The sequence below is a fragment of the Diaporthe batatas genome (assembly GCF_019321695.1).
Source record: "Diaporthe batatas strain CRI 302-4 chromosome Unknown Contig00016, whole genome shotgun sequence".
Lineage (NCBI taxonomy): Eukaryota > Fungi > Ascomycota > Sordariomycetes > Diaporthales > Diaporthaceae > Diaporthe > Diaporthe batatas.
In genome coordinates this window covers 228,937-244,077 of record NW_025408563.1, presented here as the reverse complement: position 1 = coordinate 244,077, position 15,141 = coordinate 228,937, and the positions used below count along the sequence as shown (strand labels likewise).

Sequence of the window (15,141 nt, the reverse complement as noted above, 5' to 3'; positions counted from 1 at the left end):
TAACAAACCTGCATAATGAGTCCTGCTGTTTTATAAATTGAATTCCCCTTGCGTGCGCATTGAAAAATTATAATGTCCCCCACGGCAAACACTTTCACTGACAGAAAGTCCTCTAACGGTGTGGTCCCGTGACAACAGCTCAATGCCCGTTGCAGTTCCAGACCACATTGACATCGGGCACTCGGTGTCTCGCTGACCTTCGGTGTTACTAAAAGATGTCATGCATGACCGACACACTAACCAAACGGGGGAACCATCGCAGTATATACATGGTGCCGACCTCAAGGCCATCACAAAAGGCTTTCGCTGCATTGGTTATCTCCCAAAAAACAGCATTGAACACTTCAAGATGATAGGTACCCCTGCTCTGTATATAGGATTGGTGTCATGCTTGATCTACCTGTGGTTGTCGTATCAACCTTACGTGCCGTTCCGGATGTGGAAAACCCCCGAGCTACGCCACATACTACTTGATAAAAGTAATCATTGGTGTAACGGTACCGCTATCCAATTCCCCGGAGAGGAGTCATTCCACAAGGTAATCACACCTTTTCCGGCACAGAAAAGCTTCGACCCGAGTTGCCCCAGAGAGCCTGAGTATTTCGCTAATGCATATGGTCTAGCTGACTGAGAGATGGAACACCTTCGAGGCGCCGACGTACTCTGCAGCTATCAGCCCCGCCACTGAAGCCGACGTGGCCAAGACGGTACGTCGATCCACTCATAATGATTTTAACAAAAGAAATTAGAACCCCAAACGGGATTTGACAACTTCAAGCTAACCACTTGGGCGCATATGTAGGTCTTGTTGGCAACGAAGAACCAAATACCTTTCCTTGCAACAGGGGGTCGACATGGCTACACTACCAGTCTGGGGCGACTGCAGAATGGCCTCGCAATCGATCTCAGCGCTCTCAACACAGTTGAGGTGGATGAATCCGCTGAGACCTTAACAGTCGGGGGAGGGGTGCGCTGGAGCCAGGTGCTCGATCCTGTGTTTGATGCTGGTTTTGAAATGCGTAAGTTTCGATATTTTCCAGACAGTGGTACGGCAAAACCACTAGTGTATTAGAAGTTCGGTACTCACAAACACTTCAAACAGAGACTGGCATATGCTCCTGCCCGGGGGTTATCGGTGTGACGCTCGGAGGAGGCATAGGACGCTACTCAGGCCGCTTTGGCCTCGTCATCGACGCACTGCTATCCGTACGGCTTGTCACAGCGGACGGCCGCTTATTGAATGTGTCTCAAAACTCACATCCAGACCTATTCTGGGGGATCCGCGGTGCGGGTGGAAACTTTGGAGTTTTCGCATCAGCTACCTATAAACTGCAACGAATTGGCAGCGGTGCCAACCACAGCCAAGGCCGTGTCTTGATGGCCGACATGGTGATTCCTGCCGCACAGGCTGCTGAATACTTTGAGCTACTGCAGTCATTCAACGACTACATGCCGGAGAACCTTGCAATATACTCCATGATCATGTACAGCGAGGCTAACGATGATGTAAGTCTGTCAGTGTCCTCTTACCACCACACTCGGAACATCAAGCGGCTTATTCCGACCTTGAAACTTTTCTAACCCTCAATCAAGGCCCAGCTCATGATCAACTGGGTCTACATGGGCCCAGAGTCAGAAGGACGTGTAGCGATGCAGCCACTGCTCAAGCTCCAGCAGCCACAGTCCTTGGTCAGGATGGTGCCCTGGTCCAAGATATCAGCCTCGCAGGGGTTTGGTATGCTGGATGTGGCGTTCTGTCAAGGAGCCGCGAACCGCAGTGTTTATGGTGTCAATGTCCGACAACTGCACTCCGCGACTTATCATTCGGTGTTTCAAAAGATGAGAAATTTCTACAGAGAATATCCTGAAGCCCGCGGCAGCGCTCTAGCACTGGAAACCTGGCCGAACCAAGCGGCGATGGCAGTGCCAACTGAGGCCACTGCGTACCCGTGGAGGGACGCCAAGGGAAACATGTCAGTCATTTCTTCCATTCGGCTCCTTGCACAAGGCTTCTTAAATATCATCCAAGTATGCGTAAGATTACTAACGTTGGTCCCGAAGTCTCATGGTATTCTCTTGGTCAGGCTCTAGCCCCGATCGTGACGAGGTCTTGGCAGATGCTTCGAACAAGCTAGGTCGCGAGCTTCGCGCTGATTTCTCCCAAACATCGGGGTATCCGGACCTGTCCGTTTATGTGAGCTATGCACATAGTGATGAGACGATCGAGCAGGTTTATGGGAGGGACAAGCTGCCGCGCCTAGCGGCATTGAAGAAGGAGTGGGATCCCTTGAATGCATTTGCATACAACAACCCTCTGCCTACAGACTATCCCTCGAAGGAAGTCTAGTGGAAGATCTCGGGTTGATCATGGAAATTCAATTATGTCATGTGATCTTGAGTGTTATTCGTCGTCAGAACGACTTTATTGACTTCCAAGATCCAAAACAGATGTGGACGCCGTGCTGACTTCGGTCCAAACACGACACCTCCAACGTGGAGATAATTTCCCAATAAGTCGAAGGGTAATACTAAGCATTGCGATTATGACTTTGGAATTACGTGAAACGCTATTCTAAAACATGTGGTTGTACCTAGCTGAACTATGCTGGAGTGACCGTGGCAGTCGTTTGGAACTCGGCGTAATGGCCAAGTTCTCCCAAGGATCCCTACCCAGAAAACCGCGAAAATAGCGTGCAATGGCAGTTATTTAGCCTGAGAATATGTATATTGAAGTTTTGGATACTATGTTGCACTCGATTGGGTCGCGTGATCTGAAGGGGCTTCTATTCACATGAGGTCTTGCGAACAGCACGCTTGACGTAGATTTCCGGAGCTGATGAACGTGACAGCTTCTGGTAGATTTTCTAGCTTGCATCCAAATTAATGGAAGTATGAAATGGGAACACGTAGAGAAAGATAGACCTAGTGCCCATTGATGCCGTTAGTGCTTGCGAAGCGGGCAGGGTGGTACATCTCCGGCCCAAAATAAGATGTAACATCCAGATCTCCGTTCTTCGTAATAATACATCCAATATAAGTCTGCAAACCCTTGCCCTCATCAAGCTTGCGATGCTCAGCGAAGCCTTCCATCATCTGAAGGAAGTTGCTGGCATAGGCACCGCGGCCGTGCGCCTTCATCCACTTCGCAACGCTATTAGCAATGCTGCCATCGTCCGGACCGTACTGGCGGACTGGCAAGTAGAATCTGATATCTGGTGTCTTTGAGAGGCCTGGGGGGATATCAAAGTAGTAGCAGTAGCCACCCAAGAGAGCTGGCTGGTCGTTGAAGATCTCCTTGGCCGGGGGTGTCCAAGGCTTGCTGGGGATGGCTTCATCTTCGGCGTAGTCATCTGGGAGTGAGAGGACAGTCGTAATGAGCGATCTGAGGTCTTGCAAAGACTCCTCAGAGACCTTTATGGAGCCACCCATCGTAAGTATCTCACGCAAAGATGTGAAACTGGTGTTTGGTGATGTGAAGTACAGCTTCAGGCGCGCCTTATCTGCTGCGGCTCCATCTGGAGCCAGTGTGCTATTGCTGCTCGTCAGCCTCTGATGGATGTTCACAACGAAGAGAATGCTCTGAAATGATTCCGGCAGATCCAATGGCACCCATCACATCTGACCTTTCCCTTCGCGCTCGTCCTTTTGCGATTGCGATATACGAGATGGCACTTACAATGGGGTGAGGAGCTTTCCTTCCGGGTTTTCTTTAAGGAACCCCAGCAACGCATCGCGATTGGCATTGTTTGGGTCCAGTCGGCGTATTGCTTCATCCCATTGCTCCAAGGTGGGGTGGCCGCTAGAGCCCAATCGTCGCGAGGAGAAGTAGGTTTTGATGCTGATGCCCGAATGGCCGTACTCAACCCCGTGACCAAGGGTTCCACGGGGAGGCATCCCTCCTTCTACATTCTCTTTGTGGTACTTGGCCGTATCATGATCGAAGAGATGCGCCAGGAAATGATGAGCCCAATCGAAATTGGCGGTTGGCACTACAGTCGCGAGATGCTGCATGAGCTCACGACCGCGTTGCTGGTTCAACGGGTCGATGGCCGAGCCAGAGAGGTCCCCGATCGCTTCCATAGAGTAGCGGATCTCGGGCTTGCCTTCAGGCTTTGTGCTCCACTTCCAGGAGTATTCGATGGGCGAACCATCCGTTGACATTATTGACTTCCATGCCACATTGCCCTTCGAGTCCGGCGCATGCCCAAAGTATGGCACCTGTCGTCATCGTTAGATGGTTTAAGAACAGGGTCGTGGTGGGGTCACTTACGATGTTGTGGTAGTGGAACAAGAGAACTTGATATTGCCTCTCGGTTGAATAGCCGGCCCTATCAATGAGATTTGCCAGATGGAATCCTGTAATATTCCACCAGTGGTCCAAATCGCGACCGCGGCTGGGTAGGCATTCATGCGCGAGAGCCTTCCAGACCGGTGTGGCATGAGCTCGGTCCTTATTAGCAAGAATAGTTTCAGCCATCTTCCCCGTAGACAGCGAAGGCTTCCGAGAGAAGACGGTATTTTGCTGTGAGTTGCAATCAAGAGAATGTTCGCAATCAGCTCAAGTGCTCGAGGAATCTGTCATCAGAAAAGACCGTCCGAGGACCTCTATGTTATTTATATCGATGTCAGATGATGATATCGCGTAGCTCATTCCATAACCCATCATGTAACCACTGCTATCTTACAATCCATGAACAGCCACTTATCTGGAGCTTACCACACACATTACAATCTGCACACAGCATTTCAGTTGGGGATGCCGAATATTGGCTTATTGATTCCAGCCCGCCGCCACAAGGATTCAGCCTAACCTGAACAGATTCCCGAAGGAACCTTGGAATCCCGACATTTAGTATTTCAAATTTTAGCTCGACTTTGTTCGGGGATTCTAAGCATTTTAGGGCAGAAATAGCCATCATCCTTTTCCCAGATCACAATACTTTGCACAGCCGAGCGCTCCATCCAGCCAATGCGCTGATTCAGCCTGCTAAGCCACTCGCAGAAACAAAAGAAATCCAGTACTCAAAGCAACAACCGAGACATCGAGGATTATGCGCAACACTGCCTGTCTCGTGGACCCTTTGTTGGAGATTACTACATAGCGATGCGACCTGAGAGGTCGCCGGGGACCCGCACAATTGCGGTGAGCCAGAGTGGCCCGACGCTGCGGTCCTGGTTTTCACATGTGGCCGACAGGTCTCACTTCTAAGCCAAGCTGTTGTTGCTAATGATGTCTGTCCGAGGCTTACTGGTCTCACGCCTGATAGTGGTCCGTACACGAATGAGGCGGATGTCAATGAGCCGGATTTCCAGCAGCCTCTTTATGGGGTGATCTGATACTGACCCTTGGAAATTTATCGAAAGTATGGTCCGAATGGCCTTTGTTGCGGTAGCTGTTGGAAGTGAGCTCTAGCAGGCGAAGGGGATGGAAAGATGTTCCTAGGGCTATTTGTTTTCTTCAAGTTCCTCTACTAGGCCGGAGCAACAGTATCCTAACTCCCACGGGGTAACTGCCCCTGAAGAACAAGGCAATTCGTCTTTCAAGATCAACACAGTAAGTCTCACCATACAGAGAATTTGACAGTGGCTTTTCAATTCGCTTCTGTAAACTGTCTAGGTACCTAGGTAGTATTCTACGGATAGTGTTAGGCAGTGTCTACTCAAGTGCTCTCCACTCGCGCTGGTGCTGTTGAATCCACCGTCGAGGTTGAGATCACCGCAAACCTTGGAAAGCTGTGAATGAGACATGGGCTTTACATTGTTATCGACCCGGATTCAGAATATCTCCGGAATTTCCAAATGCGAATATTCTTGCGCGAGATCATCTGTGTTGCGTCTCACCGACAGCCAGCTTGTATGGACGTGCAACAAAGAGGTGCTTTTAAAGCACTGATTACTTGATTCAAATGATTTGCCAGCACTGTGTAGTATTATTTAGGTCACAACACATGACCTATTCGTGGTACACGACCTCATATCATTACTTAATTAATTGAGATCGGAGATTGGCACCCGCGAAAACGGACGGTAAGTTAATACACCCAACCTCTAAGGTGACAACCTCCCATGGGTTAACCTCCTATGAGAATGTTATTTTTATTATTGATCAGGGTACTGTTAACATTTCTGAGTCGTCCTATGCCTCCCCAAGCTCTCATGAGCTATACTTATTGACGTAGATTGCTCCTCACTCGGGCGTAGCCTCCAACTTCGCGGGTGCGAATCTTCGATGTCAATCTTATACAGTATTATAACAAGTTACAAGGGCATATGGCACTGTGACAGGCAGGAAGCCTAACCTTTCACTGACAGAGGTGCTCGTCAAATGCGACCTCATCATCTTTGACTGATCAATCGATTCAAGCCCTCTCGAGCATAGCCACAATCCCAGCCCAGGTCTCCACGGCCGTCGGCAGAATCTGGTCAGCCGGCAGCACAAAGCCGTATGTTCCCAAGTCCCTGAGCTCGTAGGTGTAGCTAAGCGTTGCGTTGCCAACGGCATCGACGTAGTCCACGCTGGATCCGGTGGTGGGGTACAGCGTGTCACAGGATCGTCCTATCGTGTACGTCGTCCCAGAGACGCCTGAGATGGCAGTCTTGGCGGCGGTGGCTGCGGACGAGAGGGCAGCATTGTTCTCGGGAATGGCGTCGCAATCGTAGCCATAAGCTGCAGATCAATGATTAGCAAATAATCGGACGTGGCAATCTGGCTGTGAAACTTAGTTACCCCACAGAATGTATTGGCCGTATGAGTGCAAGTCAATGTACAGAGAGATACCACTGGATTCCTTGAGCTCCAGGATCTGAGCAACAAGCCCCTGGGTTTCTGGAGCGTCATTTTCCGCTTGGCCTGCGAGAGACATTTCTGTCAGCTAACCACCACCAGTATTACGGGGTTCGGGACGGGACCTTACCCTTATAGGTCTCGGTGCAAGGGTTTGTTGATGCACCTCCTGTGACAGCCCACTGGTATGGCCAGTTACGGTTGATATCACGGCCGACACACGTGTTACCGCTGACGGTCTGCCGATTCTTGCGCCACAGGCGGTCCGAGGTCTGGGTGTAAACGAATCCATCAGGGTTCACGACGGGAGTAATGTAGAAGTCGAACCTGTCCAACAGGGCCGTGCTATCGGCATCTGACCCGTACTGGGTAAGCAACGTGTAGGCGATGTATTCTGCCGTCTTGGATGTGATCCATTCGCGAGCGTGGACGTTTCCGTGAAAGACAACGGCGGGTTGGGAACCCTTGCCACCGCTGCCCCATAGGTGAATGCCTGTAAGAGCACGGCCCTCAATCGATGCGCCAATGGTGTAAATCTCGGAGTTGTTCGGGAAGCTGGCTTGAAGGTCGTTTAGGAAGGTCAGGTGGGAGGCATATGGGTGGTAGGCCGTGAACCAGGACGCATCAGGAACTTGAACATTCGGTCAGTACATAGTCAATTGGCAACAAGACCTCAGGAGCCACAAAGACAAGGACTTACCGGCGAGAGCTTGGGAAAGCTCTCCCTCAGCAGCGATACTCGCACCAACATCCTCGTCGATCACGGTGCTGCTCACGCCAAGCTCTTTGAGGGCAGATACCGAATCAGGGGCGACTACGACATCGATAGGCCCGGTGGTGCCAGGGTTGAGCACATGGGCTGCGAGCTGCGACAGCTTCGCCGTGACCGCTTCGTCAGAGCCCACGTCGACACGCAGGGCCTTGTAACCTCTGTAGTCAACCTTAGCAGCCCGTTCCGGGACCGCAACGGCCGTTGCTAGCGGCAGGAGGAGCGAGGAGATCAGGAGCGACTTCATGGTGGATGGGCGAACAATTGGAGTTGGCTGATCCTAGGAACTGTCCACCGAACAAACGCCTGGGATGAGCGGATTCTTATTGTTAATTATTTTACCGTCATCCCGGGCCTCCTCTTCTTGAGTGAGTAATAGACGAAGTCATATGCAGGCACCATCGTTGAATGAGGAAGGTTAAGCCTTACCCCAGCGCTGTGCCAAGCAGGAATGATAAGAATTCCGAGGTGGTGCAGCCCCAAAACTCGTCTTTCCCATGGAGAGCGGGCCCGGACTATCAACCTATATCGCCTTCGCTTTGCCCCGAAGGGAAGGTGGTTGGTGTCTTGGGTAGCACGGCGCCAAGCCGTCTGCCCGCATAAAATGGAGTCGAGCAATGCGCCAAGACAAGAGAGTCGTACTCCGTAGATGATCAGAGATGCTGCAACCTACCCTGACAATCACGAGTTATCTATTATGATTGCAGGCCAAGCTTCGCCTGTGGCGTAACTAAGCTTATTTATCCGTCACCTCCTTACATGCAGCCACAGTGACTATGACGAGCGAGTGCGATCTTGTTGCACACTTCGACGTGTTTGGATGACAGACTTTCCTCGAGTCTGGCAGGTACGCAACCGATTCTTGTTCTCCTCCCACGCGAGAATCATACGTCCGTACAAGTGGCTTGCAATTGGAAAAGGTATCGGCTACACATCGGAGTTAGGCTTAAACCCCTTCCGGAACTATGAGTGCCATCAAGATAGTAACTTTAGGAGTAATGAACGGCCGGGAATGAATTTGGGCAGGATGGAATGGTGGGTTCCTTTATAACGGTCGTGTTTTTGGAGCTATTAGAGGGGTAGCATGTAAGTGCCAGCATAATTTCATTGCGAATTTAAACAAACACCTGTAATAGCTTTAGGAGCAAAACTATCTGGAGGAAAATCCCCTATACGTCTTTATTATATTTAGATAACCTTAGTATTAGGATAAAGCTTAGTCTAGGTCTCTCTCTTTATATACTTCTAGAATCCCTACCTCCTTTACTTCCTTATAAGCAAGAATTTAAATATCTTGTAGTATACCTTCCGCCTCCTTCTTATAGCCAGAGGGCTAATCAAAAGCCAAGATTTAAAGAAGGAAGTATTCCATATCGAAGAACTGTTAAGCCTAGGCCTTTCACTGGCCCCTAGGGCAACTATTGCGCAAGTCCACAGATCACCGGTCCGGTAGTACGCAGACGTACTACAGCATTACCATTGACTCTCACCTCGATTATCAAAACTTTCTCAGCCCCTGGTCTGACAGCAGTAATAAATGGCGAATAATTGGTGGCCGTGTGTACCGAGACATACTTCGCGTTCTAGCGAAATCGAAGCGAGGACGAAACATCACTGGTGTTAAACGCAAACATCCATATTGGCTCAAGTGGTCTAGATCGGAATGTCCACTAGGTCTCCCCGCGCTAAGATGGTCTCCTCCTCGATTGTCCCTTCCACTCTTCATGAAATCCTTTTTATGGCTTATTCGAGGGAAGGTTTTGCACTTTCCACCCATGCCCTGGATCGAGAGGTTCATTGGTGCTGCAGCAAAGGCGTGCTTTCATCTCTCGTGGCTCTTTGCTCGACTACGCCAGCTTTCTGTTTGGCCTGCCGGGCCAGTATTGCTCTCCAGAACATGAGAGGATAAAAGAATATGACTACAAAAGTTGTCAGCAGGTACACGGCATCTAGTTATCAAGTCGTTACGGACATAGGATTATGATAGACGTTGCCCGAAATACGATCTTCCTTTCCCTATACTTCCAGTACGGATCATGCCTAGGAACAAAATTGATTATGTCCAGGAGCAGCCACAACCAGGCGGCGGTGGCAGACAGTCCCTTTAGCATCTCCAATCTCGCGGCGGTCTTAGGATGCGGGTCCTGGTGGTTCAATTGAACGACAATGATCCACATAACCATGGCTGCAAAAACAACTGGAATAAACTGCACGACAGCGGGATAGGCTTCAGGAATATAGTCTGGGGGGAGAGCCGGGTCTTTCGGGAAGAAATAGGCATCATCAAGGCTCTGAAACAAGGTCCGACCCATGAGAACAATGCAAAGTCCGGTGAAAAGTGCCAGGAAAAACAACGTCGTCCGGGCCGCTACAGCGAGAAACGCATGATGCTGAGCGTCCTCTACACCTGCCATGATAGCTGAGGTCTTCGCTCTAGGGTGAGAAATGGAATGAAAGGAGCGAGGGATGGAGCATGCGTCACAAGGCAGCCGGCAGCCTAAATAGTTACTGTGGGGTTTGCTGACACTACCGTTGGGTAACATCGTGGCGGTATCGTAGGGGAATCCTCCTGGCGTTGAGCTATGCCGAAAGCGTGCAAACGCACAGATGACGGCTGGGCAAGGCTGTCCGCTCAGTTACTGGGAGGTTAATCCCATCAAGATGGCACAACTGTGCCGACAATCAAGCACGCATTCAAGATCCCTTGTGTTGTGGGGCTTTGTGGAAGGTTTCTGCCCATACTGGTATTGTTGTTGTGGCATCGTTCTGGACGTAGTGAAAGCTTGGCGGGCTTTGAGTCACTACTTCGCACCGACTTTCTCGTGGGCCGCCTCTGATAAGAAGACACTGCTGGCTGATCAAGAGCATTTTGTGGACTCTCGAATCATTGCGTCCGCTGTTTTCATCAAGGTGCCCTTCCCTTGCAGCCGAAAAGCATGGACGAGCAAGCCTCAGGGATGAAGGCCTCCCAGGCGACGTGCACATGTGTTCGGCCCCCTCGTGGCCCCAGAGGCAGAACTGCGGATGAGAGGAAAACTGACGTCCCCCGCCCGAGTCTCCAGACCCGCACGAGCAGCCATACTCCACCTCCGTATGCCCAGCGACGGACCACAAGAACCCTGGTCTGTCTCGATAACGCCACAGTCCTGGACATTGTCAATGACCTCACCCCCAGTGAGGACAACTCAACCAAGTGGGCGGGGGAGGAGGCATTTCGGAATCCCGGATTCATATCCAACTGTTGGTGTTGATATGTGCAAGCTCCCTATACTACCGCTACCTGGGTCTCTACTGGTGCAAAACAAAGCATTTTAAAATCGTCGGAACATTATGTACAGAAGGCGAGGCAGAGAGATTGAGCATGTCATTTCAGGGGCTCGATCGCGACGCCTGTGGTCTTCGACATTACTATGTGAACATTTTCGTGTTCAAGGAGAACTGGAATGAGGTTTTGGGCTGTGGGCAATGGTTCAAGCCCCACTGGATCTACAAGATTAAATTCTTCTCACAAGATGGAGAGGTCCATGGTCTCCGCTAGAATGTTTGTGACACGGGAGAAAAAGGACAGATTTTGTAAAATTCAAGACTGTGAGGTTTAGTCCGTTCGTTGGTTGGGCTGTTGATGAGGTATAATGATGGCGTCGACTCTCATGCTTGCGTGATTGTACTGGTAGGAAACAAAAAGGCCATCGGACTTGTCATCAGTCCAAGTTTTCCGTGAGTCTCGGTTGAGTAATGGCAGCCCAGGTACCCAGGTAAGCAGACTGGCGGGTTCGACAAGGATGAGGCTCTTGTCCCCTTGGTGATGGGGCAAGGCTGGGTCGAGATTCAAGGCGCGGAATGCTGGGTACCTTGGTAGGTCCTTTGGTGTGGCCAGGCCAAGGGGAGGCCTGCTGGCGGACTTCTCGGCCGAGGCGGTGTTGTCACACAAGTCTCAGAGGCCTGCACTTGCATGTCGGGAAATTCCGAAGCCGTAAGCAGCGCGGCCCATCCGGAAGACCATTAGCATTTTACACATTCCTACAGAACACTTTGTGTCATTCATCACAGTGTCACAGGCTAAAATGACAACACTTCAAGGGAAGATGGGGGGTGGGGGGTACGCAAACGACTCAAATTTCAGCCTCACGGGGAGCCCTCAGCTCCCGCAGGCAGCACCACTTTTCAACAGTGGCAAAAGGACCGACCAGTCGATGCAGCCATCCAACCCGCTTATCAAATTCCTCCAGGTGCAAAAATACCCATGTAATTATATCCTTGCCACTTTCTCTCTCTCTCGTCTTCTCCATCTACATTATAAACTAAGCCACAAAGAAAATAAACGAACGCGAGCCCACGAAGAACCGGCCAATGGCGATAGCGCAGCAGCATTGTCGCCGGCCAGGGGTTCCTCGCGTCAGACCTACGCCGTCCCAGCGATGGCGTAGAAGCACTTTCGCTGTCGAGGTGGCTCCTCCCTCCTGGGATGGATTTGCTCTCTATCCCAGCCAAGAAAAACCGTAACCTTGGAACCTTCGCACAGACAGCGTTATCCGAACACGGATGGGGTATCATATTGAAAAAGGAAACAACAAGAACAAGAATGCCAGAAATGCAAAAGGAAAAAAGAATAACCAGAAAGAGCCTCGGATATCGATCCGTTCATCCGCTTGGTATGCCTCGTGAGAGCTACACTCCCTAGTGGTGGCGCAGCCGCGCCGTTAGGTTAGGAAACCCACTTACTTAGCCTTGGTGACTTTTAGACTTTGAGGCTTGGCAAGAGGGCGTTCAATACGCAAGAGGAATCCCGGGCAAGCTGGCCTCGGTGGGGCTTTGTGTACTAAGAATGGAAAGTTGAAGAATGCATGCGCCTGACATCGTCGTGCGGATAGTTGATGCATCCTGTTTTGTAAGGCGTGGTTCGGGGGCACTTTGCGCTACCCCGAGGCTGAAAGGAACCACATTGTCGCATTTTGCCCACAACGCCCAAGGCGTTTTCCCCCTTGACAGCATGACCGTATGTAGTCAAACTGAACGGGGGCGCCTGAGGGGTGGGGAATGGGACGCCCGGCCCCTAGCCCCGCCGGCCGAGCCGAAGCCTGCCGAAGCCTCGCTGCACCTGCTCGCGGCGAGCTGCGCCGTCCTGGAAGTCGTCATCACTGGAGCCATCGCCGCCGGCGATCTTGCGACTGGGCTCGTTGCCAAAGACCCGGATCAGGACGGTCATGGCGAAGCTGGCGACGATGCTGAGGCACAGGATGCCGATCATGGCGAGGTTGCTGCGGCGGTACCTGTGTGGCCCCGGGGCGGCGTCCTCGGGCCAGCCGGTGTAGAGGGCGTACGTCGTGGTGATGCTGCCGAGGTTGCCGAGGCCGGAGACGAGGGCGGCGGCGGCGGCGACGCCGACCTCGCCGTGGCGGCGCTGGAAGATCTCGTTGGTCCAGGTCATGCAGATGGGCACCGTGGGGCCCAGGCCGAAGCCGACCATGAGCAGGCCGCCGTAGCGGGCCCAGGGGTTGCCCAGGGCGAAGGTGACGGTCAGGAGACCCGCGATCTGGATGAGGACGGCGCAGGAGAAGAAGATGGGCCGCAGGCGGTGGAAGCGGTCCGAGATGGGCGTGACGATCAGGATGGCGATGAAGTCCATGATCCAGATCGGGGCGAACAGCAGGCTGACCTGGATGCTGGTGTATGACGGGTTGAGGGAGGCGATGATGACGTTTCCGTAGAGCTGGGTGCCGATGCCGACGCCCACGACCCCAAAGTACATCAGGACCAGCGGCCAGAGGCGCCAGTCGATCAGCACATAGCCCAGGTCTGCCCACGTCCAGGGCCTGGGGTGGTAGACTCTCTTGAGATCGTGGTAGTGCACCAGGGCGTCCTCGCCCTTCAGAGCCTCGGGCGGCGCAGGCAGAAACCTCATGAATCTTGACCTCTCCCGCTTCTGACCGGGGGGCAGGGGCCTATCCGGCAGCCACCAGAGCAAGGTGAAACCCAGAATGACGGCCAAGGCGCCATAGACGAGGAACATCCACTGGAAGCCAACGAGGCCCCCAAGGCCGTCCATCTTCTGGAAGCCAGCGCTGACGAGCCCCACGACGGCGGCTGAGATCTGGGCGGCGCTGAAGTACATGCCGATGCGCTTGCCGGTGCGGCTCGGGGGGTAGAAGAGGGTCAGGTAGTAGCTCATGCCAGGCCACATGCCGGCGATGACGACGCCGAGCAGGAAGCGCAGCAGCTTGAGGGACCAGGCTGCGCGCACGGCGGCGAAGCACATGCCGATCAGGCCGACGGCGGAGACGATGCGGGCCATCCACACGCGGGGGCTCAGCCTGCTCATGACCAGGTTGGAGGGGCAGTCGAAGATGACATATGACACGTAGAAGAGGGCCAGGGCGGTGGACGTGTCGCGCGCCGTCAGGTTGAGGACCGACATGAGGTCGTGGCCCTGGGCGGCGTTCATGGTCTGGGCGAGCCCGATGTTGGAGCGGATGGCGGAGCAGAGGAAGTACAGGATCCAGAAGGCTGGATTGATGGTTAATACTCTACTTTGAGCCAACAGGTCGGTCCATCATGGGCGGGTGGACGTACCTGGGATGATGCGCAGGTCCAGCTTCCGGTAGACTGCCTCGACCCTCTCCACGGGGTAGTCCTCGTGCTGAGGCGCAGTCAGGACCTGTGCGTCATGAGGCTGTTCCACGGCATTCTTGGTGTACTCGTCGTCGCCGACACTAAGGCTTTCACCTGTGGCTGAGGCCCCTGGTGTCTTGGTGGTGGCGGTGGCCATACTGGAACTGGAGAGCAATGGAGGAGCGTGCTATCAGTTTTTTCAGGCCAGACCTCCGCTTGCGAAGACAGTGAGGACGTCTCGTCGGAACCTCAGCGAGCCAGATGTGTGTGTCTGGAATGGATGGATGTTGATGAAGCTCTCTCCAGTAAGAGCAATGTACCTGGGTTTTGTGAGTCTCAGTCTCAGTCTCAGGCCAGAAAATTCGATCAAAGGCCAGACGACGATGAGATTTATTCACTCACCACATACATGCTTTAGGCCGATTCGGGGTTACGGTCTGGAAGGGCCAGTTTAGGCCATCGGAATGACAAAGTGGAGAATGCCAATCCCAGCATTTCCATGCCCGATTCGGTCCTCGCTACTTTGCTCGGTTCGGCTTGGGGCGGCGAGTCAACGTTGTGGCCGCGTGGATGACTTTCGTATACACTACTTTGCAGAGTAAAACAAGATGCCTTTACTGTCCACATATTAAAGGTATTTAAAGTAGTTGTGTGATCATGTGCGATTCGAGGTCCCCTCAAATGTTTCCATCCAAAAGAGAGGATGACGAACGTGGAGCTCGCAAATGCCCAGGTGAGTTTACGTGTGTAGGTACGTACCCAGACATGGGTGTGCATCTTATCTGATCCGAGGTTGCGACGCAAGGGTTGGGGTTGTGGTTGTCGTGGAACCTCGGGGAGGGGTGCCCAGGTGGTTGGCCTGGTCTAGGTTGCCATTGATCCAAGTAAGGGACTCTGTAGATGCTTCCATCCATCAGTCACCAGCTGAGGTGACAAGTTCTAGTTCAAATGTCTTCGAATCTAGATAAAATGGACCGAG

The 15,141-nt window shown here is 52.5% G+C and overlaps 5 protein-coding genes across 5 annotated transcripts; 1 reads left to right on the top strand and 4 right to left on the bottom strand.

Annotated features, from left to right (window-relative positions):
* Nucleotides 1–436: 436 nt before the first annotated feature.
* On the top strand, nucleotides 437–2,391 carry KVR01_011551 (uncharacterized protein; the record flags this gene model as incomplete). The annotated part of the gene is made up of 6 exons (XM_044785533.1): nucleotides 437–538; nucleotides 624–707; nucleotides 803–1,019; nucleotides 1,103–1,506; nucleotides 1,594–1,973; nucleotides 2,062–2,391. 6 exons carry the CDS (start codon nucleotides 437–439, stop codon nucleotides 2,345–2,347), a joined length of 1,473 nt encoding a protein of 490 aa, XP_044639260.1. The 3' UTR covers nucleotides 2,348–2,391.
* A 377-nt stretch (nucleotides 2,392–2,768) lies between these two features.
* KVR01_011566 (uncharacterized protein) lies at nucleotides 2,769–4,557 on the bottom strand. Its single transcript, XM_044790725.1, has 3 exons — nucleotides 4,271–4,557; nucleotides 3,677–4,218; nucleotides 2,769–3,529 (listed from the first exon to the last, which is right to left on the bottom strand). The coding sequence occupies exons 1-3, from the start codon at nucleotides 4,475–4,477 to the stop codon at nucleotides 2,923–2,925; spliced, it is 1,356 nt and encodes a 451-aa protein (XP_044639275.1). The 5' UTR covers nucleotides 4,478–4,557; the 3' UTR covers nucleotides 2,769–2,922.
* Nucleotides 4,558–6,359: 1,802 nt separating this feature from the next.
* On the bottom strand, nucleotides 6,360–7,800 carry KVR01_011547 (uncharacterized protein; the record flags this gene model as incomplete). Its single annotated transcript, XM_044787762.1, has 4 exons — nucleotides 6,360–6,667; nucleotides 6,728–6,850; nucleotides 6,915–7,415; nucleotides 7,485–7,800. 4 exons carry the CDS (start codon nucleotides 7,798–7,800, stop codon nucleotides 6,360–6,362), a joined length of 1,248 nt encoding a protein of 415 aa, XP_044639256.1.
* Nucleotides 7,801–9,074: 1,274 nt separating this feature from the next.
* KVR01_011805 (uncharacterized protein) lies at nucleotides 9,075–10,096 on the bottom strand (the record flags this gene model as incomplete). The annotated part of the gene is made up of 2 exons (XM_044791040.1): nucleotides 9,075–9,472; nucleotides 9,526–10,096. 2 exons carry the CDS (start codon nucleotides 10,094–10,096, stop codon nucleotides 9,348–9,350), a joined length of 696 nt encoding a protein of 231 aa, XP_044639514.1. The 3' UTR covers nucleotides 9,075–9,347.
* An 870-nt stretch (nucleotides 10,097–10,966) lies between these two features.
* Nucleotides 10,967–14,731, bottom strand: KVR01_011682 (uncharacterized protein). Its single transcript, XM_044790456.1, has 2 exons — nucleotides 14,124–14,731; nucleotides 10,967–14,057 (listed from the first exon to the last, which is right to left on the bottom strand). Exons 1-2 carry the CDS (start codon nucleotides 14,317–14,319, stop codon nucleotides 12,607–12,609), a joined length of 1,647 nt encoding a protein of 548 aa, XP_044639391.1. The 5' UTR covers nucleotides 14,320–14,731; the 3' UTR covers nucleotides 10,967–12,606.
* Nucleotides 14,732–15,141: the final 410 nt, after the last annotated feature.

Coding starts and splice junctions, on each gene's coding strand:
- KVR01_011566 (XM_044790725.1), bottom strand. CDS start 4,477: ATGGCTGAAACTATTCTTGCTAATAAGGACCGAGCTCATGCCACACCG. Junction 4,219..4,270: donor TGTTCCACTACCACAACATC/GTAAGTGACCCC, acceptor CGATGACGACAG/GTGCCATACTTTGGGCATGC. Junction 3,530..3,676: donor GGAAAGCTCCTCACCCCATT/GTAAGTGCCATC, acceptor GAGCAGCAATAG/CACACTGGCTCCAGATGGAG.
- KVR01_011682 (XM_044790456.1), bottom strand. CDS start 14,319: ATGGCCACCGCCACCACCAAGACACCAGGGGCCTCAGCCACAGGTGAA. Junction 14,058..14,123: donor GGACCTGCGCATCATCCCAG/GTACGTCCACCC, acceptor CCATCAATCCAG/CCTTCTGGATCCTGTACTTC.